Here is a 19,344-nt window from a genome sequence, read left to right as displayed (position 1 = left end):
AAGAAATAGAAATCATTGAAAATCCTAAATTTAAATTAAAATCTGATTGGTTCAAAGCCGGCTCATTATTTAAGTAGTTTTCAGACCACTTGCATTTCTTTTACTAATGGCAACACAATTTAAAGCAACCTGATCTCCTGTATAGAGTATCACTTATTAAGCTCCTTTCATTCCAGAGCTGTCGGCGAGGTCAATGGAGTGCCGCCGAAATTCCGCGGAATTAAACCAGCAAGAACCCACAGAAAAAAGGCCAAAAGCGAAGGAAGAACAAACTCAAGTCAACTAAACGGAACCACACCGAACGAGGGCAATTTGCGATCGTTGGTAATTATAATTGGTGGGGGCTCAGGGACTCAGAGGAAGGTGGTGGATCGATTGGGGCACTGGTATTCGGTCCACCAGTTGATGAAGGCCAGCTTGGAGGATCCCTGGCGAATCTGGCGCTCCTCGGGTGCTTTTTGGATGAGGGAGCAGAGGGCGCAGTAAGGCTGGATGGCTTGGCGCAGTTTGTAGATGGAGTGCCACCAAAAATAGCGTCTGTATTCCTCCCGATTATCCGTCAGCTCTATTAGGTGATCGATTAGATCCTTTGGGGTGGAAAAGTCTAGTCCGCTGATGTAGGAATGAGGTGGTACTAGATTGGTTAGATTTCCTCCTCCGATCAGGACGGGTACTATAAGTTTATCCATGGCCATGAGCATCTGCGAAGGCACGTAATCCGGACAGGCACTTGTTTCAAAAATCAGCATGAAATGGTAGTGACTGCAGCTAAACGGGGGAAATTAAAAGGGGGTTAATAAGGGATCAGTTTAGTAAATTGCAATGTCCAGTATATATCTCCGAATTTACTCACTCATCAGGGCCCAAACAACTATCATGGGCATCGAGATCCGCATATTTTCGCAGCTCCTCCAAATACAGACTCTCCGAAAGAGTATTCTGATCCACATCGAACCACAAGTACACGGCCAGTCGTGTCTTCTTACTTATTTCGGATTCCAGACGTTCGTTAATAGAGCCTGGCAAATCATCGCCGAAATTCTGGCTGGGATTACGGAAACTATTTAACCGCCTGGCCAGATTGGGATGAGAGAAGTAGTAATCCGTCCAGACCAGTTGCGAGTCCAGGCGATAGGTCATGGTTAAATTGAAAGGTGGCAGCATTAAACCAGGCATTGGATTCTGCGTAAAACTCAGTGGCTTCTTGGCAGAATATACCACATAGTAATCCGGAGTATGTTTGATGCTATCCAAACCCGCAAAGGAGTAGGGCTGATCTGCATTGAAGACCACTGCATCAAAGGGTTTGTCGTTGTGGTTCCTGCGAGTGGTGACCAAACAACCACACTCCATGTGCGCCGTTCCACCAGTCATTAATTGCTCGTTCCACAGCAGGATCATCCTGAGTCTGGTTTCCTTCTCAATCCTTAGCCGACGGTACAAGGGAATGGTGGCGAACAGCACGCAAATGGTTACCACGGCCACAATTGCTTTAAGGACATTCATACATTGATTGGGCGAGTAGAGTTCCCGCTGCAGATTCCTCATAGAGACTGGAGATCTCCGCGGAGGTGGAAGCCTAACAGCGTCCTCCGAGTTTATCGAATCGCTATCCGGCATCCTGCGACTTGTGTCCTTGGCAGTAGCCTCTTCAGTAAGAAGTTGGGGTGGCAAAAACCTGGGAATGTCCTCCATCTCATCCGTCTGCTGTTGTTGTTGCTGCTGCGGATCGGGATTCCGCCGGAAACTGAGGATCTTGTCCACCGGCGTTCCACGAAGCTTGTCTATCGGCATTGTCAGAATATAGGTTTGCAACTTGAACACTTACAAATAATTTGGCATTAAAAGGTTTTGGCAACTGGTGGAATTAAAGAAAAGTAATTTACATTTGAAAAATGAATTAGTGAACTCCTAAAAATAATTTCTTGGGTATAATTTCTTAAAATAAAACTTTCAGATTGAGTGTTATATGAATTGAAAAGAACTGCAAAGAGTTCAAGTTACTGAATACGAGTTTTGAATTAAAAATCCATGCAGTGCTCTAATTAAAATAGAACAAATTCTTCTACAATTATGATTTACTTGCTCTTTGATTTCTATTGAATTGTGAAATGAAATACAAATTGCATGGCATCAAAACGTCGCTGAAAATTGATTGCCTCGATCGGGCGAACTTTAGGAAAACCCTTTTCAATCAATCCATCGTTTCTCACTCCCCCCACCACCCTGCCCACTTTTGCATTTCCGATTTGGCACTTTCATCAGGATGCCCACTTCCTCTGCGCCTTTTCGCCGTTTTCAACCCGTTCAGGCGAACAGGAACAAAGTAATCAATCATTTTGCCAAACCATCAGAAACATGACAATCTGCCAGAAAATTTGCGTAACGTTTTACGATTCACCGTTGGGCAAGGGAATACATGGCCAGAACGCTGAACAATCCATCGATGATATATCACTGCAATTTCGAATATTCATTTCGCAGTAGTTGTTTTTTCCAATGACTGCTTCTCCCTTCACCGTCCCTCTGCCCTCAGTCTGGGCTCATTTCAAATGCGTTCCGCATTCGCGATGAGGATGTGGATTGGTCGGTGGAGGAGAGGTGGAGTTGGGCGGAGTGGGTGCCGAATAGTGGACAGTGGAAACGCCACTTTGCGGACGTGCCAGGCGCTTGAATGGATCGCCGGCGGTGGAGTGGATGGATGATGCCGGTGTCATTGTTTCCCTCGCCCATCCTCCTTCACGCACGTTGTCTCAATTATGGGAAAGTGCCAGTGAAAAAGAGAAAAATGTGTATACAAAGAGGGACGGCACTCAAAAAATTAAAGTCCCTTACATGTTTGTGATTTTACAGAACTTTCGGAAATATATAATTTGAATAATTGGATAGTTTTTTAATTTGGGGATTACAAATTTTAGTTTAAAATTATAGGTAACTAATTTTTTTATATGTATGTATATAAATATATTTTATAGATTTTGTGGATGTGCTTAGATTAGTTACATTTTTATTCTTTTAGTAAATGGAATATGAACTTTTAATGCCATTTGAAAAATAAGTGATTTCAAAGAGCTTCAGATTTATTTTTAAATATATTAATTTTTTGTTTACAGGTACCATTATTTTAAGTTAGTGTATAAGTGCGGGACGAGCTACCAATTTTCGAATTGACAACCATTTAAATGTTACGCATTTATGTTAACTTCCCCGACGTGACTCGCCAGGGAGAAAAATGCTCAAAAAAGGGATTCGGGGAAGAGGAGGCCATGTAAATTGCCTGGATCCGATGAGTTTTGAAAGTGAAATGGATTTGTGATTGCCGGCCAGACGAGCGAAATCCACGAGGCGAACGTATTAGAAGAACCCTGTGCAAAACAAAGAAAACCCAACCGAAGCGAACCCAAACATATATAAATTTTAATTATTCCTGCGAATCGCTGGCGAAGGAAAACAAATGCATTCTGAGATCCCAATACCAACGATCCTGCTTCAAGTCGGCGAATGGAATTGAAATTCCATTGTGAATATTTTTTGGGGGCGTTGCCGGCGCGTCGAGAAAAAATGCAATAAATATGCATATGAGAGAGCTCACCTCCGAGGAGGTGCCTTAAAAAGGGAGTCCCGAGGAGCCGTGGAGTTATGGCGATTTGAATAATTTGGTTCCCACACTTTCGAAGATCACTCCACTGGCAGCCGTTTTTAATTAAAGTTATTAATACTGCTCCTCCGACTAGGTGATTTACCTAACCACAAGATCACCGCTTGCCCATTTCAGACTTCGCCGCTCACTTTTGACTTCTGACTCATGGCGCGGCTACTTATCGGAATTGGAGGTGTCCTTTAGCCCCGAACTCGATCGGCAATTAAATGCCGCACACATTGTTGGCAACTGCTTAATTATCCATTCGATCCCATTCGATTCGATTCGATTCCAAAGAGCCGCCTCCAACTCGATTGCGTTTGTCTCGGACCTCAGGGTTTAAGTCTTAAGGAAAAGAGCTAACGAATTAACATGTAATTATCTCAGCTTGGGCCGCTGGCCAAAGGAAACGCATCGAATCGCCGGCGACACCCGGACCAAAAACAAGCGTGGCTAATAGGGATGGCAGTTTAGCTATAATGCTAAAAGAAATAGTACTGTTCCTAAATGTGCAGGTGCTTTGCTTTCAGCTATATTTTGTATTAGCCAAATTAACAGTGGATTTTGGGGGGTTATTATATTGTTAAATATAATTTATTTTAATTAAGAAATCGTTATAAAGAACCTTAAAAAATGTTTTTAAGTTAAATCTTATACTGTTAATTTTTTTTTTAGAATAACACAGTGTATTTAAATAAATATAAAGGTTTATCATTTCCAGCAATTTTAACTCATCATTTTAAGAGTTTACTTGTTTGATTAAAATATTTTTTGGTTTCTAAAAACTAGAACTCGTAATTTGGCTACTTTCTGTAATTTATAAACAGGCAGCACTGTTGGGCAGAAACGCGACTGCAGCCTAGACCCGAGAAAAGATACAGATACAAACTAAACCGTGCCAGGGGATTCCAGAGGCTGAGGTAGCAGCTGCCGCAGGTTGCGTGCGTGCCGCTTCTTCCTCCGCCCCCTTCGATTCCTAATTCCTGCTTCTGGGGGCGTGGTCCTTCTTAGGCGGATTCCCAAATTGATCTCGGACTTGGACCCTTCGACCACCCGCACTAATAAGATGAAGGGGAAGTGGCGCTAAAGTTGTCAGTCGCCTTGTCCGCAGGCGACGATCCTCTACACCCTAATTAGGTGTTATCTACGACCTGGGTTCTGCTCCTTTAATGTGGCCGACAAAGTGAGAAGGTTCGGCCAGTGCGGTGGAGTGATTAAATAAGATACACCTCAAAGACCTCCGAGGACTTTCTCTCGCAATCAGCTTGGCGCCACCAGAAAGCGGGCAATTTAAATAACAAGATTCGGATGATATGGTAAATTGCTTAACAAAAAAATAAAATAGTTTAACTTATAAATAATATTAATGCGATCTGATTATTGAGGCATCCCATTATTTAAAATATTTTTATAGCAAGCCAAACTTATAAGTAAGGCAAGTTATTGCTTGGAAATTGTTTATATTTAAGCCAGCGTTTTTAATAGTTTTTTATTGGGTGCTTAAAATTAAATTTTTTTAAAAGATTGGTTACTTTCACACGAATATGACATCATCTGGTGGCAGCCTGGACTTGCTTGACTCATCCCCATTTGGCGCCACTCATTTGGGGCTGAGTGTGATCCATCACTGACACACTTGTCCAGTCGCTTGTGCTTATCACTGCCCGGCACTGTCCGGTAATCGCGCTCATTGTCAAATCCAATTCTTCCCGACTGTTTTGCGCAATTGATGTTGATGGCAATCAAGGGAAGGGCAATTGCTGCGATCAGCGGTAGAGACCGCTCATTTTTATCACGGAATGACACATCCGGAAGCTGGCAATCAACAAGCCAGAGCAAAGCGGATTTCGCTGATTTAAACGGAGGCAGCTAATTTGTGACCCACTCTTGCTCTTTATCTATGAATGCAACTGCAAAAGTTCACAATTAACTGGGTAAACTGGACCACAAATCTTTATTATGCACTCAAAACTAATATGTGTATGGTTTCATAACAAGTTCAGATTACTGGCGATAAGAGACTTTCTTTTTGCTACCTTATATAAAATAGGACTTAACGAGTACAGATAAAACTTTTAATACTTATTTAAATATACAATTTATTGTTTATCTCATATTTACAAAAATTCAGGGAGATTTACTACTAGTGGTCACTGACTCATTGCAAATGCAGTACTTTTTCACCTTCGCATCTTTTATACACCTTGAATCATTTTCGTAATTGTTTAACCTACTCAGCTCCTCCACATTCATGGTCAGCTTTTTAGTTCTCTTATTCCATCTCACGGTGGCTTCGAACAATCCTCTGGGAATGGCCCAAAACTCCAAAGTGTAAATATGCTCATCCGGATCCGTGGGTTTGGATGCAGTGGCCAGGATAATCTTTCGGTATGCCTTTCGGATGCGACCCAATTTCAATGTTTGACAAATATCTGTGATATTTTTCTCTCGAAAGTGTTTGTTTAAACGGTCCACTATGGCCTCGCCAATTTCATTGATTAGTTTTGGGTCGTTGATGTTTTCCGGTGGGTGACAAGTGCACCATTTTTCATCAACACCCGCTTCGGCACAAGTTCGATTTACTGGAAGCTCAAAGAAGAGCGATTGACAAGTTTTACATTTAATCGCCTGGAGATCGGGATCAAAACCAGCCATGGAATCGGTGTTCAGTTGGAGTAGATGTTGCAAAGTCATGTGAAGATCGTAGTTTGAGGAAAGGCGATTGCGGTTGTTTTTCAGGCTTTCCACATACTGTGGATATTTCGTTCTAAACCAAGGTGGAACATATATGAAAATCATGGGCAGTCGCTCTTCGAGAAATCCCGAGGATTTCGATCTAAGAGAGTTGTATCGATCTCCATGGTCGCTCATAAAAATGACCACTGAACGATTGAAGAGTCCCAGTTTCTCGAAGTTGTCCAAATACTCTTTGAAAGTGTCATCCAAAGATGTGGCTCCCGTCATGTAGTTATGAGTAAAACTATTGCTCCAGAGCAGTCCAAATATAGGAGCCTCGTTCAAAAATCGCTGAATAAATTGTTGGCCAAAATCCCAAACATACTTAAAACTCAAATGACGGCCAACACAATAGGCCCCGGTCAAATATGAAGTTAACTTTAGAGTAGCCTCGGCGGCATAAAGAAAGGGTCGCAGATAGTAATCCACTGGCCGATAAACAAATCCAGCCAAGTTAAAGTTAAATGTGCTAATATTCTCACAGTCCTCAGCGAAAGCTGTTGTGTAGCCCTCTTTTTTAAAGCGCTTCCAGATGAAGTTGATTTTGTCCATGCAACCGCGGTTCCTTAGATTGCAATGCTTTTGTGCTCGATCAGTCGATGTTCCTGCAAGTACGGCCAAAAGATTGGGTAGCGTGTTGTCGCCCACCTTATTGTATCCCTGCATCTCGAACCATCCCTCTTGATCTACATATTTCGAAACCTTTGGCATGGAACGGCGAAAGTTCATCCGGGAGGTGGAGTCCAGACCCATAATAATCACACTGGGCTTGGGCTCATCCGTCCTATTCATTATCTTAAAGTTTTCTTCCAACTGTTTAGGAGTAAAGAGATCCTGAACAAAAGCGAAACCATCCCGTTGGATGGCTTTTGATTCCTCGGTTTTATTTACGATTGAGCAGGAAGTGGTTAGAAATTGGACATCTTTGGGCAGGACCAGATGGTGGGTTAAAGAACGATGATCTGATAGACTATAAATAAATAATATAAATAAAGCCATTAGACAAGAGAAGAGATCTCAACTTTAACCCACCTATATGAATCATCCGGCCACAAATTCTTATCGTTTCTTGTAATTTTCTGATAAAAACAGCGCAAGGTTATATTAGCTTTAAGCCCTTTAACTAACTCCTTGTGTATGTGCAATCGATAGAGCTTAGTTTTTGAGTCGAATTCGGGCGTTATAAGGTCTCTATCGTGGTGGCAGACCTTTAACTTACGGGTCCGAAAACTTGACATTACTTCCTGGCTGAAGGGATCCACATATGGCATCTTGCAAAACTCGCTTTCCACAAAGTATTTTGTATGGTTACTGGACTTAAATTTCCATTTTGCGGAGGATACAAAAATTAACAATAACCAGAGAAACAGAAGTAGTTGCTTACTCCTCGATCTCATTGTTTCAACTAACTCAAAGTTGGGTTAAAGTACTTTAATTTGAGGGAATAATCATGTTAAGCATGGTTAAGGCTTTTGAAACATTTGTGGTAATGTAAAAAGCTATGGCTCACATTTAATGCAAGTTTGTGTATTCTATTCTATTTAGGACCTAGTAAACTTAATGGAATACAAAAAAAAAAGCAGACATCGGCAAGTCGAAGTTTGTATATCCTTGCAGATCTTACAATAATGATTTCTTCTATATTTCGATTTCGATGCTTTGACCCCAAAATACAAAACAAACTGAAGCACAGTTTTTTAGGGAGTTAAAACACAATCATTTAGAAGTATGCCATTTGTAATTCGGATTACTTTACGAAAAGTTATGGGCATAGAAGTGCAGGTTTTAGGCCCCATTTCTGCAAAGCCGTTTTTAGAAAATTTGGAAAGGGGTAACATCATTAAAATGACGGAAAATCGACCCCAAAATGCAAAACAAACTGAAAACGCAGTTTTTTAGAGAGTTAAACCACAATCATTTAGCAGTATACCATTTGTAAATCGGTTGACTTTAAGAAAAGTTATGGGCTTAGGAGTGCAGGTTTTAGGTGACTTTTCGGCAAAGCCATTTTTCAAAAATTTGGAAAGGGTCAATAATCTAGTTTGATATTTGAAAAAAAAAAATTCTCTCACCCTAAAGTCCCAAGATACAATCCCAATAAAAAACAACATTCTATTATGATATGAATATGTTTTATTTAAAATAATGGAAATTACAACAAATGTTATATTTTAAAGACCTAATAAACAATTAGAATAATGTCAGACAATAGAAACTAGCTTAATTTAGTACTAATGCTCTATGTATGTCTTTTAATTTCAGATATAAAATAATAACCGCTTAATATAACTCTTCGCTGTTGAGGTGGAAAAAGGGAGACGACGACTGGTAAATCCTGGATAACCTTGAAGACGACACTGAAGCCCGGCACAATTCCTTGACAATGCTGATCCTGATGTCCTTACCGCATTCCTGTATATATAATTTTTGTTAGTTTAGATATATCGGTTCTTAAATTACAGAATTCAAATAAAGGTGATTTTATACAAGAAAATGTTGCACAAATTTTATTTCTGGGGACTCATTCATTCTTTTTTATATTTTCTTAATAAATAAGTATCGGAAACCTTTTATAAGTTTATTTAAAAGGAATATATTTTTACAAAATTAAACCACAATCATTTGGAATTATTCCATTTGTTAATCGGATGATTGCAAGAAAAGTTATGGGATTAGAGGTGCAGGTTTTGGGTGACTTTTCAGCAAAGCCATTTTCCGAAAATTTGGAAAGGGGTAACATTATTAAAATGACGGAAAATCGACCAAAAAAAAAAAAGAAACTGAAAACACAGATTTTTAGAGAATTACACCACAATTATTTTGAGGTATGCCACTTTGAAATCTGATATCTGTAAGAAAAGTTATGGGCATAGAAGTGCAGGTTTTAGGCCACATTTCTGCAAAGCCGTTTTTCGAAAATTTGGAAAGGGGTAACATCATTAAAATGACGGAAAACCGACCCCAAAATACAAAACAAACTGGAAACACAGTTTTTTAGATAGTTAAGCCACAATCATTTGGAAGTATGCCATTTGTAAATCGGATGACTTTAAGAAAAGTTATGGGCATAGAAGTGGAGGTTTTAGGCCACAATTCTGCAAAGCCGTTTTTCGAAAATTTGGAAAGGGGTAACATCATTAAAATGACGGAAAACCGACCCCAAAATACAAAACAAACTGGAAACACAGTTTTTTAGATAGTTAAGCCACAATCATTTGGAAGTATGCCATTTGTAAATCGGATGACTTTAAGAAAAGTTATGGGCATAGAAGTGGAGGTTTTAGGCCACAATTCTGCAAAGCCGTTTTTCGAAAATTTGGAAAGGGGTAACATCATTAAAATGACGGAAAATCGACCCCAAAATACAAAACAAACTGAAAACGCAGTTTTTTGGAGAGTTTAACCACAATCATTTAGAAGTATGCCATTTGTAAATCTGATGACTTTAAGAAAAGTTATGGGCATAGAAGTGGAGGTTTTAGGCCACAATTCTGCAAAGCCGTTTTTCGAAAATTTGGAAAGGGGTAACATCATTAAAATGACGGAAAACCGACCCCAAAATACAAAACAAACTGAAAACGCAGTTTTTTAGAGAGTTAAACCACAATCATTTAGCAGTATACCATTTGTAAATCGGTTGACTTTAAGAAAAGTTATGGGCTTAGGAGTGCAGGTTTTAGGTGACTTTTCGGCAAAGCCGTTTTTCGAAAATTTGGAAAGGGGTAACATCATTAAAATGACGGAAAATCGACCCCAAAATACAAAACAAACTGAAAACGCAGTTTTTTAGAGAGTTAAACCACAATCATTTAGCAGTATACCATTTGTAAATCGGTTGACTTTAAGAAAAGTTATGGGCTTAGGAGTGCAGGTTTTAGGTGACTTTTCGGCAAAGCCGTTTTTCGAAAATTTGGAAAGGGGTAACATCATTAAAATGACGGAAAATCGACCCCAAAATACAAAACAAACTGGAAACACAGTTTTTTAGATAGTTAAGCCACAATCATTTGGAAGTATGCCATATGTAAATCGGATGACTTTAAGAAAAGTTATGGGCATAGAAGTGGAGGTTTTAGGCCACAATTCTGCAAAGCCGTTTTTCGAAAATTTGGAAAGGGATAACATCATTAAAATGACGGAAAATCGACCCCAAAATACAAAACAAACTGAAAACGCAGTTTTTGGAGAGTTTAACCACAATCATTTAGAAGTATGCCATTTGTAAATCGGATGACTTTGAGAAAAGTTATGGGCTTAGAAGTGCAGGTTTTAGGTGACTTTTCGGCAAAGCCATTTTTCAAAAATTTGGAAAGGGTCAATAATCTAGTTTGATATTTGAAAAAAAAAATTCTCTCACCCTAAAGTCCCAAGATACAATCCCAATAAAAAACAAGAAAGGAAAGCTAACTTCGGGCGGAGCCGAAGTTGATATACCCTTGCAGAATACTCTGTAAATTATATTCTCCAAAATTATTCATATGATGCATTCTTAATACTCATAAAAAATCCGAACTTCCTAACTTTAACAACAACAAAGTTATGGCATTTCCAATCGTTCAGTTATATGGCAGCTATAGGATATAGTCGGCCGATCCTTATGAAATTTGATAGGTCGGATTGATTGGCCAAAAATAAAATCCATAGAAAATCCCAACTTCCTAACTTTACAAACACCAAAGTTATGGCATTTCCGATCAATCAGTTATATGGCAGCTATAGGATATAGTCGGCCGATCCTTATGAAATTTGGTGGGTCGGATTGATTGGCCAAATATAAAACCCATAGAAAATCCCAACTTTCTAACTTTACAAACACCAAAGTTATGGCATTTCCGATCAATCAGTTATATAACAGCTATAGGATATAGTCGGCCGATCCTTATGAAATTTGGTAGGTTGGATTGATTGGCCAAATATAAAACCCATAGAAAATCCCAACTTCCTAACTTTACAAACACGAAAGTTATGGCATTTCCGATCAATCAGTTATATGGCAGCTATAGGATATAGTCGGCCGATCCCGGCCGTTCCGACTTATATACTGCGTGCAAAGGAAAGAAGGGTGTGTGCAAAGTTTCAATCCGATAGCTTTAAAACTGAGAGACTAGTTTGCGTAGAAACAGACAGACGGACAGACGGACAGACGGACATGGCTATATCAACTCAGGAGGTGATCCTGATCAAGAATATATATACTTTATAGGGTCGGAGATGTCTCCTTCACTGCGTTGCACACTTTTGACCAAAATTATAATACCCTCTGCAAGGGTATAACAACATTCTATTATGATATGAATATGTTTTATTTAAAATAATGGAAATTACAATAAATGTTATATTTTAAAGACCTAATAAACAATTAGAAGAATTTCAGACAATAGAAACTAGCTTAATTTAGTACTAATGCTCTATGTATGTCTTTTAATTTCAGATATAAAATAATAACCGCTGAATATAACTCTTCGCTGTTGAGGTGGAAAAAGGGAGACGACGACTGGTAAATCCTGGATAACCTTGAAGACGACACTGAAGCCCGGCACAATTCCTTGACAATGCTGATCCTGATGTCCTTACCGCATTCCTGTATATATAATTTTTGTTAGTTTAGATATATCGGTTCTTAAATTACAGAATTCAAATAAAGGTGATTTTATACAAGAAAATGTTGCACAAATTTTATTTCTGGGGACTCATTCATTCTTTTTATACCCTTGCAGAGGGTATTATAATTTTGGTCAAAAGTGTGCAACGCATTGAAGGAGACATCTCCGACACTATAAAGTATATATATTCTTGATCAGGATCACCTCCTGAGTTGATATAAGCATGTCCGTCTGTCCGTCTGTCTGTCCGTCTGTCTGTCCGTCTGTCTGTTTCTACGCGAACTAGTCTCTCAGTTTTAAAGATATCGAATTGAAACTTTGCACACATCCTTCTTTCCTTTGCACGCAGTATATAAGTCGGAACGGCCGGGATCGGCCGACTATATCCTATAGTTGCCATATAACTGAACGATCGGAAATACCATAACTTTGGTGGTTGTAAGGTTAGGAAGTTTGGATTTTCTATGGATTTAATTTTTGACCAATCAATCCGACATACCAAATTTCATAAGGATCGGCCGACTATATTCTATAGCTGCCATATAACTGAACGAGTGGAAATGCCATAACTTTGGTGTTTTTAAAGTTAGGAAGTTGGGATTTTTATGAGTGTTAAGAATGCATCATATGAATAAGTTTGGAGAATATAATTTACAGAATATTCTGCAAGGGTATTTCAACTTCGGCTCCGCACGAAGTTAGCTTTCCTTTCTTGTTTATATTTTCTTAATAAATAAGTATCGGAAACCTTTTATAAGTTTATTTAAAAGGAATATATTTTTACAAAATTAAACCACAATCATTTGGAATTATTCCATTTGTTAATCGGATGATTGCAAGAAAAGTTATGGGATTAGAGGTGCAGGTTTTGGGTGACTTTTCAGCAAAGCCATTTTCCGAAAATTTGGAAAGGGGTAACATTATTAAAACAAGAAAGGAAAGCTAACTTCGGGCGGAGCCGAAGTTGATATACCCTTGCAGAATACTCTGTAAATTATATTCTCCAAAATTATTCATATAATGCATTCTTAATACTCATAAAAAATCCCAACGTCCTAACTTTACAAACACGAAAGTTATGGCATTTCCGATCAATCAGTTATATGGCAGCTATAGGATATAGTCGGCCGATCCTTATGAAATTTGGTGAGTCGGATTGATTGGCCAAATATAAAACCCATAGAAAATCTTAACTTCCTAACTTTACAAACACGAAAGTTATGGCATTTCCGATCAATCAGTTATATGGCAGCTATAGGATATAGTCGGCCGATCCCGGCCGTTCCGACTTATATACTGCGTGCAAAGGAAAGAAGGGTGTGTGCAAAGTTTCAATTCGATAGCTTTAAAACTGAGAGACTAGTTTGCGTAGAAACAGACAGACGGACAGACGGACAGACGGACATGGCTATATCAACTCAGGAGGTGATCCTGATCAAGAATATATATACTTTATAGGGTCGGAGACGTCTCCTTCACTGCGTTGCACACTTTTGACCAAAATTATAATACCCTCTGCAAGGGTATAATGACGGAAAATCGACCAAAAAAAAAAAAGAAACTGAAAACACAGATTTTTAGAGAATTACACCACAATTATTTTGAGGTATGCCACTTTGAAATCTGATATCTGTAAGAAAAGTTATGGGCATAGAAGTGCAGGTTTTAGGCCACATTTCTGCAAAGCCGTTTTTCGAAAATTTGGAAAGGGGTAACATCATTAAAATGACGGAAAACCGACCCCAAAATACAAAACAAACTGGAAACACAGTTTTTTAGATAGTTAAGCCACAATCATTTGGAAGTATGCCATTTGTAAATCGGATGACTTTAAGAAAAGTTATGGGCATAGAAGTGGAGGTTTTAGGCCACAATTCTGCAAAGCCGTTTTTCGAAAATTTGGAAAGGGGTAACATCATTAAAATGACGGAAAACCGACCCCAAAATACAAAACAAACTGGAAACACAGTTTTTAGATAGTTAAGCCACAATCATTTGGAAGTATGCCATTTGTAAATCGGATGACTTTAAGAAAAGTTATGGGCATAGAAGTGGAGGTTTTAGGCCACAATTCTGCAAAGCCGTTTTTCGAAAATTTGGAAAGGGGTAACATCATTAAAATGACGGAAAATCGACCCCAAAATACAAAACAAACTGAAAACGCAGTTTTTTAGAGAGTTAAACCACAATCATTTAGCAGTATACCATTTGTAAATCGGTTGACTTTAAGAAAAGTTATGGGCTTAGGAGTGCAGGTTTTAGGTGACTTTTCTGCAAAGCCGTTTTTCGAAAATTTGGAAAGGGGTAACATCATTAAAATGACGGAAAACCGACCCCAAAATACAAAACAAACTGGAAACACAGTTTTTTAGATAGTTAAGCCACAATCATTTGGAAGTATGCCATTTGTAAATCGGATGACTTTAAGAAAAGTTATGGGCATAGAAGTGGAGGTTTTAGGCCACAATTCTGCAAAGCCGTTTTTCGAAAATTTGGAAAGGGGTAACATCATTAAAATGACGGAAAATCGACCCCAAAATACAAAACAAACTGAAAACGCAGTTTTTTAGAGAGTTAAACCACAATCATTTAGCAGTATACCATTTGTAAATCGGTTGACTTTAAGAAAAGTTATGGGCTTAGGAGTGCAGGTTTTAGGTGACTTTTCGGCAAAGCCGTTTTTCGAAAATTTGGAAAGGGGTAACATCATTAAAATGACGGAAAATCGACCCCAAAATACAAAACAAACTGAAAACGCAGTTTTTTAGAGAGTTAAACCACAATCATTTAGCAGTATACCATTTGTAAATCGGTTGACTTTAAGAAAAGTTATGGGCTTAGGAGTGCAGGTTTTAGGTGACTTTTCGGCAAAGCCGTTTTTCGAAAATTTGGAAAGGGGTAACATCATTAAAATGACGGAAAATCGACCCCAAAATACAAAACAAACTGGAAACACAGTTTTTTAGATAGTTAAGCCACAATCATTTAGAAGTATGCCATTTGTAAATCGGATGTCTGTAAGAAAAGTTATGGGCATAGAAGTGGAGGTTTTAGGCCACAATTCTGCAAAGCCGTTTTTCGAAAATTTGGAAAGGGGTAACATCATTAAAATGACGGAAAATCGACCCCAAAATACAAAACAAACTGGAAACACAGTTTTTTAGATAGTTAAGCCACAATCATTTGGAAGTATGCCATATGTAAATCGGATGACTTTAAGAAAAGTTATGGGCATAGAAGTGGAGGTTTTAGGCCACAATTCTGCAAAGCCGTTTTTCGAAAATTTGGAAAGGGATAACATCATTAAAATGACGGAAAATCGACCCCAAAATACAAAACAAACTGAAAACGCAGTTTTTTGGAGAGTTTAACCACAATCATTTAGAAGTATGCCATTTGTAAATCGGATGACTTTGAGAAAAGTTATGGGCTTAGAAGTGCAGGTTTTAGGTGACTTTTCGGCAAAGCCATTTTTCAAAAATTTGGAAAGGGTCAATAATCTAGTTTGATATTTGAAAAAAAAAATTCTCTCACCCTAAAGTCCCAAGATACAATCCCAATAAAAAACAAGAAAGGAAAGCTAACTTCGGGCGGAGCCGAAGTTGATATACCCTTGCAGAATACTCTGTAAATTATATTCTCCAAAATTATTCATATGATGCATTCTTAATACTCATAAAAAATCCGAACTTCCTAACTTTAACAACAACAAAGTTATGGCATTTCCAATCGTTCAGTTATATGGCAGCTATAGGATATAGTCGGCCGATCCTTATGAAATTTGATAGGTCGGATTGATTGGCCAAAAATAAAATCCATAGAAAATCCCAACTTCCTAACTTTACAAACACCAAAGTTATGGCATTTCCGATCAATCAGTTATATGGCAGCTATAGGATATAGTCGGCCGATCCTTATGAAATTTGGTGGGTCGGATTGATTGGCCAAATATAAAACCCATAGAAAATCCCAACTTTCTAACTTTACAAACACCAAAGTTATGGCATTTCCGATCAATCAGTTATATAACAGCTATAGGATATAGTCGGCCGATCCTTATGAAATTTGGTAGGTTGGATTGATTGGCCAAATATAAAACCCATAGAAAATCCCAACTTCCTAACTTTACAAACACGAAAGTTATGGCATTTCCGATCAATCAGTTATATGGCAGCTATAGGATATAGTCGGCCGATCCCGGCCGTTCCGACTTATATACTGCGTGCAAAGGAAAGAAGGGTGTGTGCAAAGTTTCAATCCGATAGCTTTAAAACTGAGAGACTAGTTTGCGTAGAAACAGACAGACGGACAGACGGACAGACGGACAGACGGACATGGCTATATCAACTCAGGAGGTGATCCTGATCAAGAATATATATTTTATAGGGTCGGAGATGTCTCCTTCACTGCGTTGCACACTTTTGACCAAAATTATAATACCCTCTGCAAGGGTATAACAACATTCTATTATGATATGAATATGTTTTATTTAAAATAATGGAAATTACAATAAATGTTATATTTTAAAGACCTAATAAACAATTAGAAGAATTTCAGACAATAGAAACTAGCTTAATTTAGTACTAATGCTCTATGTATGTCTTTTAATTTCAGATATAAAATAATAACCGCTGAATATAACTCTTCGCTGTTGAGGTAGAAAAAGGGAGACGACGACTGGTAAATCCTGGATAACCTTGAAGACGACACCGAAGCCCGGCACAATTCCTTGACCATGCTGATCCTGATGTCCTTACCGCATTCCTGTATATATAATTTTTGTTAGTTTAGATATATCGGTTCTTAAATTACAGAATTCAAATAAAGGTGATTTTATACAAGAAAATGTTGCACAAATTTTATTTCTGGGGACTCATTCATTCTTTTTTATATTTTCTTAATAAATAAGTATCGGAAACCTTTTATAAGTTTATTTAAAAGGAATATATTTTTACAAAATTAAACCACAATCATTTGGAATTATTCCATTTGTTAATCGGATGATTGCAAGAAAAGTTATGGGATTAGAGGTGCAGGTTTTGGGTGACTTTTCAGCAAAGCCATTTTCCGAAAATTTGGAAAGGGGTAACATTATTAAAATGACGGAAAATCGACCAAAAAAAAAAAAGAAACTGAAAACACAGATTTTTAGAGAATTACACCACAATTATTTTGAGGTATGCCACTTTGAAATCTGATATCTGTAAGAAAAGTTATGGGCATAGAAGTGCAGGTTTTAGGCCACATTTCTGCAAAGCCGTTTTTCGAAAATTTGGAAAGGGGTAACATCATTAAAATGACGGAAAACCGACCCCAAAATACAAAACAAACTGGAAACACAGTTTTTTAGATAGTTAAGCCACAATCATTTGGAAGTATGCCATTTGTAAATCGGATGACTTTAAGAAAAGTTATGGGCATAGAAGTGGAGGTTTTAGGCCACAATTCTGCAAAGCCGTTTTTCGAAAATTTGGAAAGGGGTAACATCATTAAAATGACGGAAAACCGACCCCAAAATACAAAACAAACTGGAAACACAGTTTTTTAGATAGTTAAGCCACAATCATTTGGAAGTATGCCATTTGTAAATCGGATGACTTTAAGAAAAGTTATGGGCATAGAAGTGGAGGTTTTAGGCCACAATTCTGCAAAGCCGTTTTTCGAAAATTTGGAAAGGGGTAACATCATTAAAATGACGGAAAATCGACCCCAAAATACAAAACAAACTGAAAACGCAGTTTTTTAGAGAGTTAAACCACAATCATTTAGCAGTATACCATTTGTAAATCGGTTGACTTTAAGAAAAGTTATGGGCTTAGGAGTGCAGGTTTTTGGTGACTTTTCTGCAAAGCCGTTTTTCGAAAATTTTGAAAATCGCCCCCAAAATACAAAACAAACTGAAAACGCAGTTTTTTGGAGAGTTTAACCATTTAGAAGTATGCCATTTGTAAATCGGATGACTTTAAGAAAAGTTATGGGCTTAGAAGTGCAGGGGACTTTTGTGCAAAGCCATTTTTCGAAAGTTTGGAAAGGGTTACATTATAGAAATGACATTATGCCAAGTTTTCTTCTTTATTTAAGTGTGTTTTCTCCACTTTTCAAATTCATATTTATGCGAGTTTAAGAGAGTGCACAAACACACAAATCATGCTGACTATTTGGAACTGCGGGCTATATCTTGCTGGCCGTGTTTATAGCGTTATGGCGTGAGACACTGAGACATGGGCAATTATGTAAATATGCGGCGGCGCCTGCTAGCGACGAAGGACGAAGGACACAATGGGACAACCGCAAATTATTGCCGGCCATTTGGCGAATGAATGCGTGACAAAACACAGAGCCAGAGGACACTCCTTGGACAGGACGGGGAGTATTCACAGGAGACAATCGCGCACAAGGACAATGGCGGGCTCAGCGGGAGTGGCAGCGAGGTCAAAGGTCAGCCGCGCTAATGTTGTGCTAATTGCTAATTGCGATTGGAACGCGGCGAAAACAGAAACGGTACAAAGAAGCTGCTGAGGCGGCGCTCTGGCCTAATTGAAGTGTCCTTGCCGCGATGATATACTGCAGGCGCTTGGAAAGGAGGTAGCTGCTGATTTCAAAAGGTGCAACTACACTCGAAACATCGGTTAAGTTCACTATTCAAATTTAGCTTTTTAATGAAAAAGTGTGTGTACTAAGCTAGCTACCGTTTATACAACAATGTTGTAATTATAAGTTCCTCTTATAATAAATTGGTATCACTATACTGGCTAAATGGTTATCATTATTGCAATCTGTTTTAAATTATTAGATTAAATTTTATTTTTGATATAATTTTAAAACATTGAAAGTCTTTGTTCTATTAGTTTACCTTTGCTAAAATATTGTTTACTCTATACAATTTCTTTGTTGTGTTTCTTTATTAGGTTTCTCTGAGTGTAGTCTTAGCCTTTCGCATCTCATTGCCATCGAAAGCGGCGACGACATTAAGGATAGCGACAGCAGCATCCGAGTGGACCACCCAGAGGGCCACACAAACTGCTGCTCATCCATATCCTGGCAGGAGGTCCTTGCCCCCCCAAAGCCCCTCTCCCCCGCTGGCTTTGTTTGGTAATTCGATCTGGCGCACGCGTGGCCAGCTCAAGACCTCAGGAGCAGGATCCAAAGATCCCCCATTGGATCACTCTCTGATCTTTTTCGGCAATCGCCAGCAGTTTGAGTTGTGTCAGATGAAAAGGATCGGGGCCAAAGGCACATCCAGCCAGCTGAGGCCAGGTGTCAAACGTGTAACTGGATATACACCGGCAACCTCCTCTGGATCAGGTCATCTTTAGTTTTGGCATTTGCAAAGTGGACCACCAAATTGACTGGATCGACCGTCTG

The 19,344-nt window shown here is 38.6% G+C and overlaps 2 protein-coding genes across 3 annotated transcripts; both read right to left on the bottom strand.

Annotated features, from left to right (window-relative positions):
* Positions 1–283: 283 nt before the first annotated feature.
* On the bottom strand, positions 284–1,983 carry LOC108039924 (alpha-(1,3)-fucosyltransferase C). Of its 2 annotated transcripts, XM_017117103.2 has the most exons (3): positions 1,887–1,966; positions 854–1,823; positions 284–768 (listed from the first exon to the last, which is right to left on the bottom strand). In XM_017117103.2, exons 2-3 carry the CDS (start codon positions 1,792–1,794, stop codon positions 354–356), a joined length of 1,356 nt encoding a protein of 451 aa, XP_016972592.1. In that variant the 5' UTR covers positions 1,795–1,823; positions 1,887–1,966; the 3' UTR covers positions 284–353. The 2 variants fall into 2 exon arrangements, with proteins under 2 accessions (XP_016972592.1, XP_016972590.1); XM_017117101.2 differs by having other exon boundaries at positions 854–1,983.
* A 3,784-nt stretch (positions 1,984–5,767) lies between these two features.
* LOC108039920 lies at positions 5,768–7,773 on the bottom strand. The gene is made up of 2 exons (XM_017117098.2): positions 7,409–7,773; positions 5,768–7,346 (listed from the first exon to the last, which is right to left on the bottom strand). Exons 1-2 carry the CDS (start codon positions 7,771–7,773, stop codon positions 5,768–5,770), a joined length of 1,944 nt encoding a protein of 647 aa, XP_016972587.2.
* Positions 7,774–19,344: the final 11,571 nt, after the last annotated feature.

This window comes from Drosophila rhopaloa, unplaced genomic scaffold (genome assembly GCF_018152115.1).
Source record: "Drosophila rhopaloa isolate 14029-0021.01 unplaced genomic scaffold, ASM1815211v1 contig_163, whole genome shotgun sequence".
Lineage (NCBI taxonomy): Eukaryota > Metazoa > Arthropoda > Insecta > Diptera > Drosophilidae > Drosophila > Drosophila rhopaloa.
Note: the sequence above shows the minus strand (reverse complement) of the source record. Positions and strands in the feature narration are given on the sequence as shown.

Coding starts and splice junctions, on each gene's coding strand:
- LOC108039924 (XM_017117101.2), bottom strand. CDS start 1,794: ATGCCGATAGACAAGCTTCGTGGAACGCCGGTGGACAAGATCCTCAGT. Junction 769..853: donor AGTTGTTTGGGCCCTGATGA/GTGAGTAAATTC, acceptor TCCCCCGTTTAG/CTGCAGTCACTACCATTTCA.
- LOC108039920 (XM_017117098.2), bottom strand. CDS start 7,773: ATGAGATCGAGGAGTAAGCAACTACTTCTGTTTCTCTGGTTATTGTTA. Junction 7,347..7,408: donor TGGCCGGATGATTCATATAG/GTGGGTTAAAGT, acceptor ATTTATTTATAG/TCTATCAGATCATCGTTCTT.